General features: G+C 42.8%; 1 protein-coding gene across 8 annotated transcripts in view; it reads right to left on the reverse strand.

Annotated features, from left to right (window-relative positions):
* Positions 1-14,826, reverse strand: part of FRMPD4 (FERM and PDZ domain containing 4) — a 564,699-nt gene that overhangs the window by 113,658 nt on the left and 436,215 nt on the right. For all 8 annotated transcript variants that reach the window (XM_053312354.1, XM_053312353.1, XM_053312355.1 and 5 more), the window contains exon 3: positions 5,379-5,539. In XM_053312354.1, coding sequence (XP_053168329.1) covers positions 5,379-5,539 — 161 coding nt within the window. The remainder of the gene's footprint in view (positions 1-5,378; positions 5,540-14,826) is intronic.

Consider the following 14,826-nt stretch of genomic DNA (forward strand, 5'->3'; position numbering starts at 1 on the left):
GAAGCATGGGAAAGGAGTCCTCGGTCAGTACTATTTAAGGCCTCAGTTTGAATGAGCTGTTGCTGAAACAAAACCCATTCTCCTGAGTGGATGCTCATCTTTACTACTACTACTGCTATGGATATTTATATACCACTTTTTAACAAACGTTCCCAAAGGGGTTTACATAGAGAAATCAGAATGAATGAATGAATGAATGAATGATGATGGCTCCTGGTCCCCAAAGGGCTCACAATGTAAAAAGAACCATAAGATAGACACCAGCATCAGCCACTGGAGGGATGCTGTGCTGGGGTTGGATAGGGCCAGTTGGTTCCCACCCCCATGATCAATAAAGAGAATCACTACTTTTAGAAGGTGCCTCTTTGCTCAGTTCGCAGCTCTTAGCCTGGGAGATCTCCAGCTCCTGATTTCTAACAGACCTGACCTCAGTATTTATTCCGGACCTGACCTAGACTTAACTGATCAATGGAACCAGGTAGGACCTGATCTGCCTTACTCTACACTAATCATTGGACTCCTTGTGATGGTCCACACCTTGTGCAGGATAGTAACATTCTGCAAAGGTTATTTCAATAATAAAAGCTTTCTTCTTGCAGATGCAGCCCATTTTATTGCTCCATATTCAGTGTGACTAGAAAATTAGTGATTAATTTCCCCTTAATTGCCCATATCTAGTCAGCTTCTGTTCTTGGTATGGTGGGGCTTTAATTTGAGTTCCTTTTTCCCCTTTTATACTACTTATATAAATATTTATGAATATTTATATAACACTTAATGAATATTTATATGAATATGAATAATGGATATTTAAATGAATATTTATATAACACTTTTCAACAAAAGTTCCCAAAGCCTTTTACAAAGAGAAAAATAAATAAATAAATAAATAAATAAAATGGCTCTCTGTGCAAAATCCCTGTGCTCACATTCTAAAAGAATAGACACCAGCAACAGCCACTGGAAGGATTGTGCACAGGGAATGGATAGGGCAGGTTGCTCTCCCCCTGGCTAAATACAGAGAATCACTTTTAAAAGGTGCCTCTTTGCTCAGTTAGCAGGGGATAGTAAAATGGCACTATTTTGATATACAAAAAATCCAAAAAACCAAACCAGGAACAAAATAATACAAAGAGACTAGTAATGAAAGCCCCACCACACTTTGTGGGGAAGGGAAACTGTCTAAGTATCATTACTAATCTCCCAGTTACACTGAACAGGAAGCAATAAAGTGGGTAGAATCAGCGATAGGAACATTTAATTGAAGGCAATGTTGCCTGTGAAAGTCTCAGTATCACTTTAGTTTCCCATAATAACAGGCAGGTACTTCCATTAAATTTTCTTGCAAAAAATAATAATAATCACCAAACATGAGTTCTGAGGGAGGGGAGGGGAAACCACACTAGAATTTGGGGTGAGGGGGATACACTTGAATGCAAAAAATTGACAATAAAATTGTCTAGATTATCCAATAAAAAGTGAGCAGACAAGAGATAATTTCAGAGAAAACGGCTAGAGTGGAAGCAACTGTGAAGTACATGCTTCAGATGGATCTTGCTCACTCAGAGCTTGTATAGAAGAACCGAATGTCAGTCAGAAACGAATGGCAATGCTCTCCCCCTCCGAGATACACACATACAATCAAATGTTGCTGGCAGATAAAGGAACAGCAGCAACAACAATGTTCTTTATCAGCAGATTGAGTTTCCAACTTTAGATTCCTCTGGTGGTAAGGTAAAGTGTGCCATCGAGTCGGTATCGACTCCTGGCACCCACAGAGCCCTGTGGTTTTCTTTACAGGAGGGGTTTACCATTGCCTCCTCCCACACAGTATGATATGGTGCCTTTCAGCATCTTCTTATATCGCTGCTGCCTGATACAGTATCAGCAGGGATTCAAACCGGCAACCTTCTGCTTGTTAGTCAAGCATTTTCTTGCTGTGCCACTTAAGGTGACTCCTCTGGTGGTATGGTGTATGAAAAACACTATTCCCATTTGCAGCGGTACATAACTGAAAATCCCTGCCATACTGTAAATACCCATCCGTAACTCATGTGGTTATAATCCTCCTTTTTGGCTACACTGTGGCAAGGGACGCTCCCAGCATCACAATTCTACTGCCCCTTTACCTATTCATAGGCATTTATGTCTAGCCCATACCTGCTGGCTTTATTATGCCAGAAACCTGGCATGTGGGGAGAGTGAGCTTAAGCTGAGATAAGATTTAAATGGGTTTATTCAAATTCAAGAGATGAAGATATAGAAATGATTGCATGTTTTCCAAATATATACATTACTCAAAAGAGCACAAAATGTACATTTTCTGACCAATCTAACCTTCCTCATCTGTTGTTTTCCTGAGCCCCAGTTAAACTGCCACTCCTGAAAGAAGACCTTTTAAAAAAAATTTCAAAAGTAAGAAGATCAACGAGAAGCCAGAAATTCCCTGCCTAGGAAGGAGGCTTGTCCCCTCTTAGGAAGATTCCAAGGTCATGACTAAGTTTGTTCGTGACCTCATCCTATTCAGGTGTTATTAAACCAGGTACAGTGTACCCAGGTAGAGGGAGGATAGGAGCATGCTGGCTAATCCCATCCCCATGACAACATGCTTCTTAGCCATGTCTCAGGTTTCCCCCATGGTCAGAGCTTGTCTGAGGTGAGCAGTGCTGAATACAGGGAGAATTCATCCATGTGATTTAGAATCCTATTACTAAATCTACTACAAATATTCAACAAGAATTATCAAAACAGTTTACATAGAAAAATAAATAATACATAAATAAGATGGTCTCTTGTCCCCAAAGGGCTCACAATCGAAAGAGAAATACAAGGCAGATACCAGCAACAGCCAGTGGAGGGGTGCTGTGCTGGGGTTAGATGGGGCCAGTTGCTCTCCCCCTGCTAAATAAAGAGAAGCACCACTTGAAAAAGGTGCCTCTTCGCCCAGTTATTCCTGGTGTTTGAAGTCTACCCAGGTTTAGCATTGCCCTCTTTGGAGAAGCGCTGATCTGGGAATGTAGTTAAGTTCAGCGCTGTGGGGAGTGGGAGCTTTAAGAAAGAGGAGGCATATCTATGGTGGGGCAGGCAAGGCACGTGCCCTCGGCGCCACTTGAAGGGGGGCAAAAAAAATTAAAATGAAAAAAAAAAAAAATGGCCACCAAAAACAAAGTGGCCGCCGCATGCTCAAATGGCCTCTGCGAGGCCCTAGGTCATGCTAGGCCTTGCAGAGACCATTTGAGCATGTGCGTCAGCCATTTTGTTTTCAGCGGCCATTTTTTTTAAAAAAAATTTAATGGCCACTGCACATGCTCAAATAGCCCCTGTGAGGCCCTAGGCCTTGCCATGCCTCACAGAGGCCATTTGAGCATGCGTGGCAGTCTCCAAAATGGCTACCACACCGATCTTTGCAGGCCCAAACAAGCCCGAAAATCAGCCCGGGACAGATGCGGTGGTGAATTAAGAGGCCAATGGGGGAAGGGGGAACATTTGCAGACCCGCCCAGCCTTTAGGAAGCCCCCCCCCGAAGGGGCTACAGGTAATTTTATTTTAATTTAATATAATATAAGTCACTGTACACATATTCAGTTTGGTACTATGTACAGAAAATCAGGGCTTGTGAATACTGAGCTGAAGCTTATGAGATAGGATTGTATTTATTCACTCTTACTTTGCTACTTGTGATAAGTGAGTTAAATGTGATGTCTTAATAATATGGCTATTAATGGTGAGTTTGTCTTTGAATCAGTGTGAAATCCTTAGTATTAAGGCCACTAGGAGTTTATTGCCCTCTTTCTCTCATTTTAACTGTCTTTCTGAAATACTAGAATATATTCCAAGCAGTGACACAGTTTACTCTGCATATCTGTTAATTATTTTCAGACTATCTGGGAAATGTCAAATTCTCTGTTTATTTTTAAAATGTATGTAATAGTGATGCTACAGTGCATAGTAGAGAACACTATGAACACTTTAGACAGGCACTTCTGTTTAGTTTTCCAAGTACACCTCCAGATAGTATTTGGGTATTTCATGAGCCCCAGCATACTAAAATTTGTAGTTTTCCAGCATTTTTTGGTCTGGCTTCATCCACTGCTAAATAGTTTTTGAAATATTAAAATATTAATGAGCTTGGCTTGTATTTTTGAGCTGATATTATGGTAAAGTTATCAGAAAGATGAGTGTCAGATGTTTGGACAGGGGGTGCAATTTCAGTGCTTGCCCTAGGTGCTATTTTCCTTAGATATGCCTCTGATCTCCGCCCCCACCCATGCAGCTTCCTGCGCGGGCACCATTTGCATGGTCAGCAACTCCATTTATATGATCAGCAACACCATGCATGCGCGGGCGCCATGTGAGTACTGGCACCACATGGGGGTATTTGGGCCAAGCGCTGCCACAACAGGAAGCTGCATGGGGTGCATGCAGTGCTCATGCAGTGAGCAGGTAAGGACCTGCTCTTCTCTTTCTTAAAGCTCCCGCTCCCCATAGCATCAAACCAATTTGGACTTCATCCAAACCAGTTCAGTGTCGAACTAGTGCTCAAACTGCAGTTCGTGCACAGTTGGAGCTGGAGTCCATGCTCATTCCCTCCTCTCACTGGGTAGACTGTAGTTCTACCATATACAGAAAGCTGCATTTGAATGTGAATGTGCCCTTCAGTCTTCAGAAACCTCTACTGGACAGTGAACATCGTTTCTGGTCAGTGCATGTGCTCTCTACAGCACAGCAGCATAATATGAATACAAATATGAATGCAGCAAATATGTATATGCCGCTTTTCCACCCAAGTTCCCAAAGCGGTTTACATATATATTAATAATAAAATAAATAACTCCCTGTCCTCAAAAAGCTCACAATCTAAAAGAGAAAGATAAGAAGCAGAGAAGCAGAAGCCAAGCAAAAGGCAGATCAATGTGAGTCAATTCCCACAGCAAGGAGGTTTGGAAAGAGTAGCTTGCGGCTCTTCTCCCTCATGGCTAAAGCTACAGCAGGTAACGCAGTCATGGTTGTGACATGGACTCTTGGCTTTGGAGACTTATGTTGAGTAAAAGGTAGGGCCAGTCTCTTAATGTTATGGGGCAATGCTTGCAGTGTTGCCACATTTATCTGGCAGCCACAAAGGGAACAGCCTAAAGAAGCTCATCACCTGCTAGTTGGTTAGGAATGGAGAAAGAGTCAGTTTGCCGGGAAGATAGACTAGGCAGCAATATACATTTCATTATTTATTATGGTATACATTATCAGCATTTACGGTAGTAAGTAAAGAAGATCTTCCGAGAAATAACATCCATCTTATGACATAAAAGTAGATACAATCCCCTATGAAAGTCAATGGCATTCATTCTCCTATAAGACAACAACCTTAGGAGGAACCATACCTGGTGTTACAGAGCGCACAACCACTGGTTTTTCACTGCCAGCAACAAAACCAAATCCCAGCACAGGATCTCTCCTCATTTCCACTTTCCGAGGGGCTGGAGGTGTGATTTGGCAGCTGTCTATTCGAGGGTCATCAAAAGGGGCTGATTGTGTCATGTGACTAAGGGAAAAGAAAAATGGAAGGTGTGAGTTTGTTGCACTGACAAAGGATTATCTACAGAATACAAAGTGAAATGATGATAAAATAAATCTCTTCCCAGTTTATTTTAAATCTGTCATTGACATATGGCAAAGAAAGAAGAACATAACCTCATGTCTACATATGACGTTATTTCTAGTAACTTCATATGTAGTAAACTAATCAGGAAAAAAACAAACTCAAAAACCAATCAGGAAAACTCGTATTTTGTAGACTATGAGCCAATTCAACACTCTGTATGTGCTCTAGGTATGTCCCATTCAAAATGCTAAAACAACATTACATCAGTATGGTAATAATGTTATACTGCAATTTGAGGCAGATACATCACATACATGCTCCTTACCTGCCATATAAGCATATAATGGAACAACCAGAGAAGGTATTGGTTAGATTTGGGTAACACTGAATTTAAATCCAAACCTTGAGTCCTAAGTCAGTGTTTGGAGGACGAATGAGGTTACAGATGAGGGCAAATGGGCTACAGCTAAATCCAGAGCAGATGGAGGTAAAGCTAGCAAGCAGTTCTCAGGTCCTGGAATAAATTAATTTATCTATGATAGACAGTAGTATCATTATCCAATTCGATTAGGAGCATCAGGGTGCTTGCTTCTAGATTCAGCCATGCCTTTGGAAAAACAATCTGTGACTAAAGTCCTTGTAATCATTTACATCTGTTGTGTAGGCTCCACCCCTTCCTGGATTGAGGAGACCTTGCCACAAGGATCTATGCTTTTGTAACTGCCAGGTTTGACTACTGTGATTTGTTATGTGTGGGGCTGTCTTTGAAGATGGCTTAGAAATTTCAGCTGGTGCAAAATGCTGCCCCTTACAAAAAAACACAAAAGAACTAATCCTATCCAAGTGTGGTCCAGCTCCTCTCTGTGGTGCCCTATGGGGCTTCTACCTTTGCCCCACTGGAATGGGTACCGTGCAAATTTTTGAGAGTGGCCCTCCAAGTGCCACGCTGTGTCTCAAACACCACCCTGTAACTGGAAACGGGCATGATGAAGGTGGAGGAGGCCAGAGTGTGGATGGCCATTCCTATCTACAGACTTAAGCTATCTCTCAACCCTCAGGGTCTGGGCTCCCTGACACTGCAGGATGAATTTCAATCCTCCTGCAAGTGGACCATTTGGACTAAAATGTCAACCATGGGTTTCTTCCCCACTCTACTACTTGCTATGGGCTATGACCAGGCAAAAACAGCTATCAAAGTTTATCATTTTGGAAAGACTCCGATTCCTTGATTCCCCCACCGCCTATCTGACCCAGCTCTAAGTCCCAAATCACAGGAGGGCCTTCACCCTCCCTCGATGTCATGCTCTCCACTCAGCTGTATACAAGGCAGGCATAGAAAGACCCCAATTGCAGAGAGAACATGCCCTTGTGACACTTGGGCAGGTCAAAACCACAGCGCACATCCGCCTCTACTTTCCCTTCTATAGAGACAGTATTGCCAATCTCATTATGAGATTGAGCCCCTGGTGACACAGTGGTAAAAACTGCCGCCCTGTAACCAGAAGGTTACAAGTTCGATCCTGACCAGGGGCTCAAGGTTGACTCAGCCTTCCATCCTTCCGAGGTCGGTAAAATGAGTACCCAGAATGTTGGGGGCAATATGCTAAATCATTGTAAACCACTTAGAGAGCTCCGGCTATAGAGCGGTATATAAATGTAAGTGCTATTGCTATTGCTATTATGTTGCTACTTTTTAAGCACACTGGTCATCCGAGCCCTTTTTACACCCTGTTGCTGCTTTCAGATGCACATCCTGCTGTCAATATAATATTGACAAGTTCTGTGTGGCAGTATGCAGGATTCCTTAGGCCCTGACAGCCACCAGGTTCTGCCCAGAGGGATAGCAGCTTGCAGCCCTGCTACAGTACTATATGCATTTTCTGACTATTCAGTCTTAAGGTTTTTTTAGCGTTTATAGTTTATAGATAGTATAGTATAAAAGTTTAAGCTTGTGCTTTGTGTAGATTTCATAACTCTACAGTGTGTTTTATTTGCCACAGTTTTATAGTTTGCTATTGCTTTTATGTTATTATGCCATATAATAACATAATATTTTGTATTTTTTTAATGCTGGTCTAGGACCATAATAAGGATGGATGGATGGATGGATTAATATATATCCAAGTGTTGTTTTACCAAGTGCAATACTAGCTATGAAGTGTACTTCCCAATCCAATTGGAATTTGCTGCTTTGGACTTATAATGCTTTTTCACAGCCTTTGACTGCCATTCCTTTTTCCATGCAGCAACTGTAGTCAGGTGATCAAGCACTGCTCCATATGCCATTGCAAGAGATGATGACAACAAGAAGCAGGGCTTCCATCACACTGGCCTCCAGGTTCTGGAACAACCTGCCTTTACATGCAAGGAGGAGCTCATATTTAGCTCCTCTTTTGATAAGAGCTCCAAGATGTTTAAATTTTATTTCAGTCAATATTTGGTTGATTAGCAGCTTTTGGGCTGTTTTATCATTATTAGCCTACATTCAAACTTTCATTCCATTCGCAGATCAGGGTTTTCAACCCACCTCCCTTTACACCACACCCCAATATGTTCCTGAGGATCTTCAAAACAGGATGCAGCAGGAAGAAGGAAGTTGCCAAAAATCAGGTGTCTTCACCTTGCATGAATGGAGATGTTTTCTGCTTGCACAAGAGCATCTTAGGACCTGTGCCCTAATCTTCTGTTTTATTTTATGGATCTATCCTATTCTGTTTTTAAATAACCCCTGCTAACTTGGCAAAGAGGCACCTTTTAACGTGGTGATTCTCTATAAGCATATAATGGAACAACCAGAGAAGGTATTTAGCAGGGGGAGAGTAACTGGCCCTATCTACCCCCAGCACAGTACCTCCAGTAACTGTTGCTGGTGTCTATCTGATGTTGCTTTTTAGATTGTGAGCCCTTTGGGGACAGGGATCCTGCATATGTGTCTCCATGGCCTTTCACTCTCATGAGAGAGTGCTCCTTGGAAGGAGGGCTATCATTGCACAATATTAGCAATACTGCCCGATCTCCGTGTACCCCTGGATGTTTCTTCTCAGGTGAATGGGTCTCTCCATGGCCTTCCACTCTCATGAGAGAGTGGTCCGCTCCAAAGCACCATCCATCCTCATCACGTAAGAGGAATCTCTCCTTTCCCTGGAGGGATTGCTTCTCCCACTGAACGATTCTTCTCATTAGTAAGGCTAGGGACTGCAAGCATTAACCCAGGGAAGGGGCTGGGGCCCCCTTTCCTCAAAAAAAAAATAGAGCAGAGACATTCAAGAATTCCTGGGTATGGCTGCCTTTTAAATCTGACCCTAGGCATCACTGCTCTGCCATATGTTCCCTTTACAGTGATCTGTTGCCCAGTTTATGGTGCCACCATGACTTCATGTGCTTGTGAACATACTTCTTTATCGATTCATTTTCAGAGAGGAAAACACACAGTGCCCATCTTGCCATCCCATCCCAGACCCTTTCTCTTCTGATTGCCAGAAGGAGGGAACAAGGGACTCAGTGGGAAGTGGGTATCCCCCCATGTGACTTTTCCATTTGACAAGCTTAGAATTTTGGGATGGGATGTGGCAGTGTCCCTGTTGCTGGGCAATGGCTTGAATAGCTTGGAGACAGGTGGTGGGGCAAATGCTAGGAGAGGCAGCCATCAAGAAGCATGGTAGGCATTGAGCGGGTGTACTCCTGGGTGGGTCTGGGCCATCCGCTCTATGACTGTGGTTCCAGAAACATCACAAAGCCAGGGTTATGGTGGCATCTGCGTTTGGATGTAATGCTGCTACCCCCAAACCTCAAGTTGGAGCAGCAAAACTCACTGCAAACTGAAGGTTCAAATTGTAGTTTGGCAAGGGAAACCACAGGTTGTTTGCGGTGCGAAACCACAGTTTCATGCATTTGGATGTACAGGAATTCCAATCTTTGCCCCATTTAACAGCAGTTTGGTGTTACGTGTGAATGGGGCCATTGTGTCATTGGAATAAATGTATATTCTTGACATTTATCCTGCCTCAGCTTCCCCTTGCTCCATTGGTTCTGTGGTGTTGGTTTCTAGATTGTAAGCCCTTCAGGACAGAGCCGTGATCTCTTATATATTCTAAAGTGCCATGCTCACAGATGACATTATACGAATAATAATCAAGTGCTATATGAATAATAACCATGATAATCTAAACTGTCTCCTTTCTGTTCCTCTAAGAAGTTCAAATCAACATATACAAGGTTCATCCCACCCAGCACCCACCAGATAGGTTTATTACCCAACTCTATCACATCAGATAGGTTAGAGCAAGAAAGAATAATTTGCTTAGGCCACCCAGTGACTTATCAGTAGAACTCACTGGATGGCCATCAGCAAGTCTTTCATACAGAATGGTACTGAGATGAATGAGTCAAAGTGGTAATTTACTTTTCATCTACTTACCTATCTGTCTAGAGAGAAAGAGTCTTTCAGACACAAACTGAGAAACAAATCTTTAAAGATACTGGCTGATATCCTGCATTGCTCAGCCTTCAAGGACATATTCCTGAAGTCAAAAAGTCCTTTTGGAGGGAGAAGAGAGCAATGAAAATTGCACCCCCACCACTGCCCCCGTGCATTTCCTTCCTTGGCAACACAATGCATGGAGCTGTGATGCAGAATCTTGTATTGACGCAGTTCCTGTTACAAACACTGCACAGGATGTCAGCTGTTCAATATAAAATCTCTGAATTTATATCAGGTTTATGCTCTGATAACTAACGCGGTAATTTTAATGAGAAATCAAACATCAAGATCATGTTGATTTACAGGGACTGTTAGATAATTTATCTTTCATAGACCATTAGTCTCAAACCATTATTCCAGAGTAATCTCATATTTATGCAGACTTCACAGTAAAATGGTTTGAGTTTTAGTGAACATACCTGAAATGAGAGTGTTTTTTAAAAAAAATAACCAAAACTTTGATAGCTGCTCGAGGCTTTGAAGTCAAAAGCTGAGGGACTATTCTAACAACCTCAAAGCATCCCAGCATGGGCAGACCATAGATCAGTCAAGTGCACAGTTGCCATATATAGGAAAAGCATCCCTTTTTGATGTTTCCCAATATGTACTACAACGACGATGACGACAAATATTTATATGCCGCTCTTCAACAACATTCTCAAAGCCGTTTACATAGAAAAATAAATAATACATAAATAAGATGGTCCCCTGACCCCAAAGGGCTCACAATCTAAAAAGAAACAGAAGGTAGACACCAGCAACAGCTGCTGGAGGGATGCTGTGCTGCGGTTGGACAGGGCCAGTTGCTCTCCTCCTGCTAAATATAAGAGAATCACCACTATGTCCTAAATATGTACTAAAAGCTGGATCCTATGCAAGGCACTGCCATTGGTTGGGAGACTGTAGGGGCAGACAAGTGGCGTAGCGAGAGGAGAATGGCCCCGTGTTCAAGTACTGAACACAGACACCCTCCCTCCCCCCATAGTGGTGCAGTCCCCCCACTCACCTGCATTGCTTCACTGCCACTCCTGTGGCCCACCTACTCACCAGGACTCCTAGTCCCATCCGGCTTTCATTAGGCCCAGAAGTCCCCTGGGGATTAGGGTGCAAATGTGCCCTGTGTCTCCATCCGGGTGTATGCATGCCCTCATTCCCAGCTGGCTCCTGGCCCGAAGGAAGCAGGATGGGCTCGGGAGTCAGGGCAAGCAGTGGGGAAGGTGGCTGGTTGGTGATGGGAGCTCCGGCCAGCTGACAGGTGGGCAGGCAGGCTGGCCGGGGGTGGGGAGGGCGGCGGCTGCCTCCTACTGCCAGGGAGCCGGTGAAGAGAGGCAGCCTGGGTGACAGGTGAGCAGCTGGCAGTAGCAGCAGAAGGGAGCAGGCTTGCCAGCAGGGGGAGGGGGGACGTGAGCAAGGCAGCTCCCAGACACTTGTGTTCCTTGAACACATTCGTCCAATTACAACTCCTCCCCGGGGCAGACTTCCACCCATGGCCACGATATGCCTTGAGAACTTGTAAAAAGAGGAGATAGACATCTATAGAGATAGAAAAGGACACCCATTGCAGAACTGTGTTGCTGTGCTCTGTTATACAATATAGACATAAGGGCATTGCACAATGATGTTTTGCAAAGAAAGAAACATCCATTCCAGATCAGCTCCTGCACTAGTGGAAGATATTGACATGTTGCATAATGCCTTCAGCAACACTCTGCACAACCTTGTATGTAACTGAGGAGAGCTGGTCTTGTGGTAGCAAGCATAACTTGTCCTCCTAGCTAAGCAGGGTCCACCCTGGTTGCATGCCCACCCTGGAGACTTGAATGGGAGACCACATGTGAGCACTGTAATATATTCCCCTTAGGGGACGGAGCCACTCTGGGAAGAGCATCTAGGTTCCAAGTTCCCTCCCTGCCTTCTCCAAGATAGAGCTGAGAGAGATTCCTGCCTGCAACCTTGGAGAAGCCACTGCCAGTTTGTGAAGACAATACTGAGCTAGATAGACCAATGGTCTGACTCAGTATATAGCAGCTCCCTATGTCCCTATGTCCCTAACCTTGTATGTATTCTGGAGAAGGTATTCCATTAGCAGTTCCACAACATTTCTGAACACCACAACTTCAAGAACCTCCTCACATTCTTAAGTGCAGGCAACTTCTTTCATTGTGCTAGTGCAAGACTAGTCTGGATGTCATCCACTGACTTTTGTAATTTAAAGTTTTTCGTGGGTGGTGTGATCTGGCTTAGGAAGGTCCATTGTTTACCTGTGAAATATATCCTGATGTAAGGTTGCTGGTTTGAATCCCCGCTGGAACTATATTGGGCAGCAGTGATACAGGAAGATGCTGAAAGGCATTATTGCATACTGTGCGGGGGATGGCAATGGTAAACCACTCCTGTATTCTACCAAAGAAAACCACAGGGCTGTGTGTGTGCCAGGAGTTGAAATCAACTTGATGGCACACTTTAGCTTTAACAGTATATATTAAAGCTAAAATTATATTCAATGCAACATATACTGGATATAAAAAGCATAAAATGTAATTTTAAAAAACCAAAATACATGAAAAATGAATGAAAACTGTCAGAAATACAATTTATTTTTGCAGTTGAGAGAACAATAATTTTAGAAGCATGTACTAACTTTTGGCAGAATCCACTGAGAACTTCAAAGTTCTCCTGGATCAGCTCCCCTGACAGGAATGGGAGTTGTGCAAGAGCACTTAAAGTTATATATCTTCACTCAGAATTAAGTGCCTTTTCATCCCATTAGACCTCTCTCCTACGGTAGTAAGGACACTTAGTACTGCAGCCTTACTGATACAGAAATTAAACTATTTTGTAAACAATATTTATATTCTTCAGAGTCCATTTAGATTTTGCTGTTAAATTATTAATATAAGGAGGGTAAAAATAGGTACTTTGGGGGAACATATTTGTTTCATGCCGAGCTGTATATCTACAGATCAGACATCATAACTGGTATTTGGGAATCAAATAGCTACTGTTAACAGTCTCTGTTCAATTAAGGAAGCTGCCTACTGGTTATAAAATAAAATAAAAAGTTGTACATAATTACAGGTAGCCTTTATCAGTTCAATCAGTGCAACAATGGATTAGTTTCCCAATGTCATTTACCCCCACTCTCAATTCTGTATGTTCAGCTATTCATTATTCATATCCTGCTTTTTCCTCCAGCGAACTCCGGATAGTGCAAATGGGATTTCCAGACAGTCTGTGTGCTGTCCAGGCACTGACGAAATACAGACCTGCTCAACTTCAGCAGGCTCATTGTATCATGTGACCATGCCCTGGAACATGAATTTTCACACTTGGGTATAGGAAATGGACAGATATGTCACAAATACATAAGGTAATTGAAAAACCTTTCTTGCAAGACAGGAGGGTGGCAGGGGTGAGAATCTGATCTATTTTCTGACAAAGTGTCAATTCTATTTTTTATAAACTTTTTCAGTGATTAAATCCTCTAGTGTAAGGTCATTTTATAGCACCCTAAAAGATCTCAGGAGAAGCCATCCGGATGAGCATATGGCAGAAATGTAATTAAAAAGAAAAGTTCTGCTGGTTTTTGATAAAGTAATGTACAGCTTCTTCATAAAATTGGCCTAGGACAAATCAGCCATATACAAACATGCCAAAGGCTATCTTTCCTCTTTGTACAATAGGTACCCAAACCCAGAGTGTTTCCACACTAGCCCTTTTCTCTGCCATTGCCATTTTTTGTTCACTCAATTTTTACAGGGAAGCATTCGATGCAGTCAATACGAAGTCAGGCTAAGTAGCTGGTCCCCTCTTTTGTTAGCCAGTTTCATGGTAATAGTTCTGGAAGCCAACTGGATGCTTCTGAAGTGGTACATTAAATGACTGAGATCACCCTGAAGGAAGAGAGCCAAGAAGAGCATGACAAGTAGTCATCTCAATCCATGCAGGATTTTTTTCAGCAAAACAGACAACTGCTTGGGCTGCACTGACTCACTATCTAACATGAAATTCCCAGTCTAAACCACCAAATATGCCATTTCCACAGGTAGGTTCCAGACCTTACCCAGACTACCAAAAAAATCCTCAAATTTTGAAAATTCCATTACTTTCCTGAAATATTCGGGAAAACCCTCCCATTTGAAAGCATAGAGAATGAGACCTCATAGAGATAGCAAAAGACTAGAATCACAGGGAGCTAAAACGTTCATATGAATGCAAACTGCAAGCCCTCATCGAGTCATTCACTAGATGGCTGCCACAAAACTCCAAGATCAAACCACAAAAAATAGAAACACACTGCTTTTGCAGTTAAGTTCCAGACCTCAGCCACACTACCACAAAAATCCAAAACCCTGGACAATTCATTACTGTCCTAGAAAATATAGAAAAACTCTCCCATTAGAAAGCATGGGGAATGATACCTCACAGAGCTAGGAAAAACACAGAACCACACAGAGCTAGGATGTTAATATGCTTGCAAACTGCAAGCCATTTAACTAGTATAAATATCTATTATATTAATTCTCCTGGGTGCGCCTTGGAATGTACATCCCAGAGCCCAGCTGATAGGCACCTGATACGCCTAATTGGCAGAGGCGCACCCAGGAAGCAAGTGACGAGTTGGCTGAGGAGTTAGGGGTGTGTGTTTTGGAATTCTCTTGTTTCGATTTGTATCCGAATCGAAACATCCCCGTTTTGTTTTGTACCCAAATTTTCTGAATCCGAATCAGCCCTGTTTTGTTTTGTA

Source organism: Hemicordylus capensis, chromosome 3 (genome assembly GCF_027244095.1).
Source record: "Hemicordylus capensis ecotype Gifberg chromosome 3, rHemCap1.1.pri, whole genome shotgun sequence".
Classification (NCBI taxonomy): Eukaryota; Metazoa; Chordata; class Lepidosauria; order Squamata; family Cordylidae; genus Hemicordylus; species Hemicordylus capensis.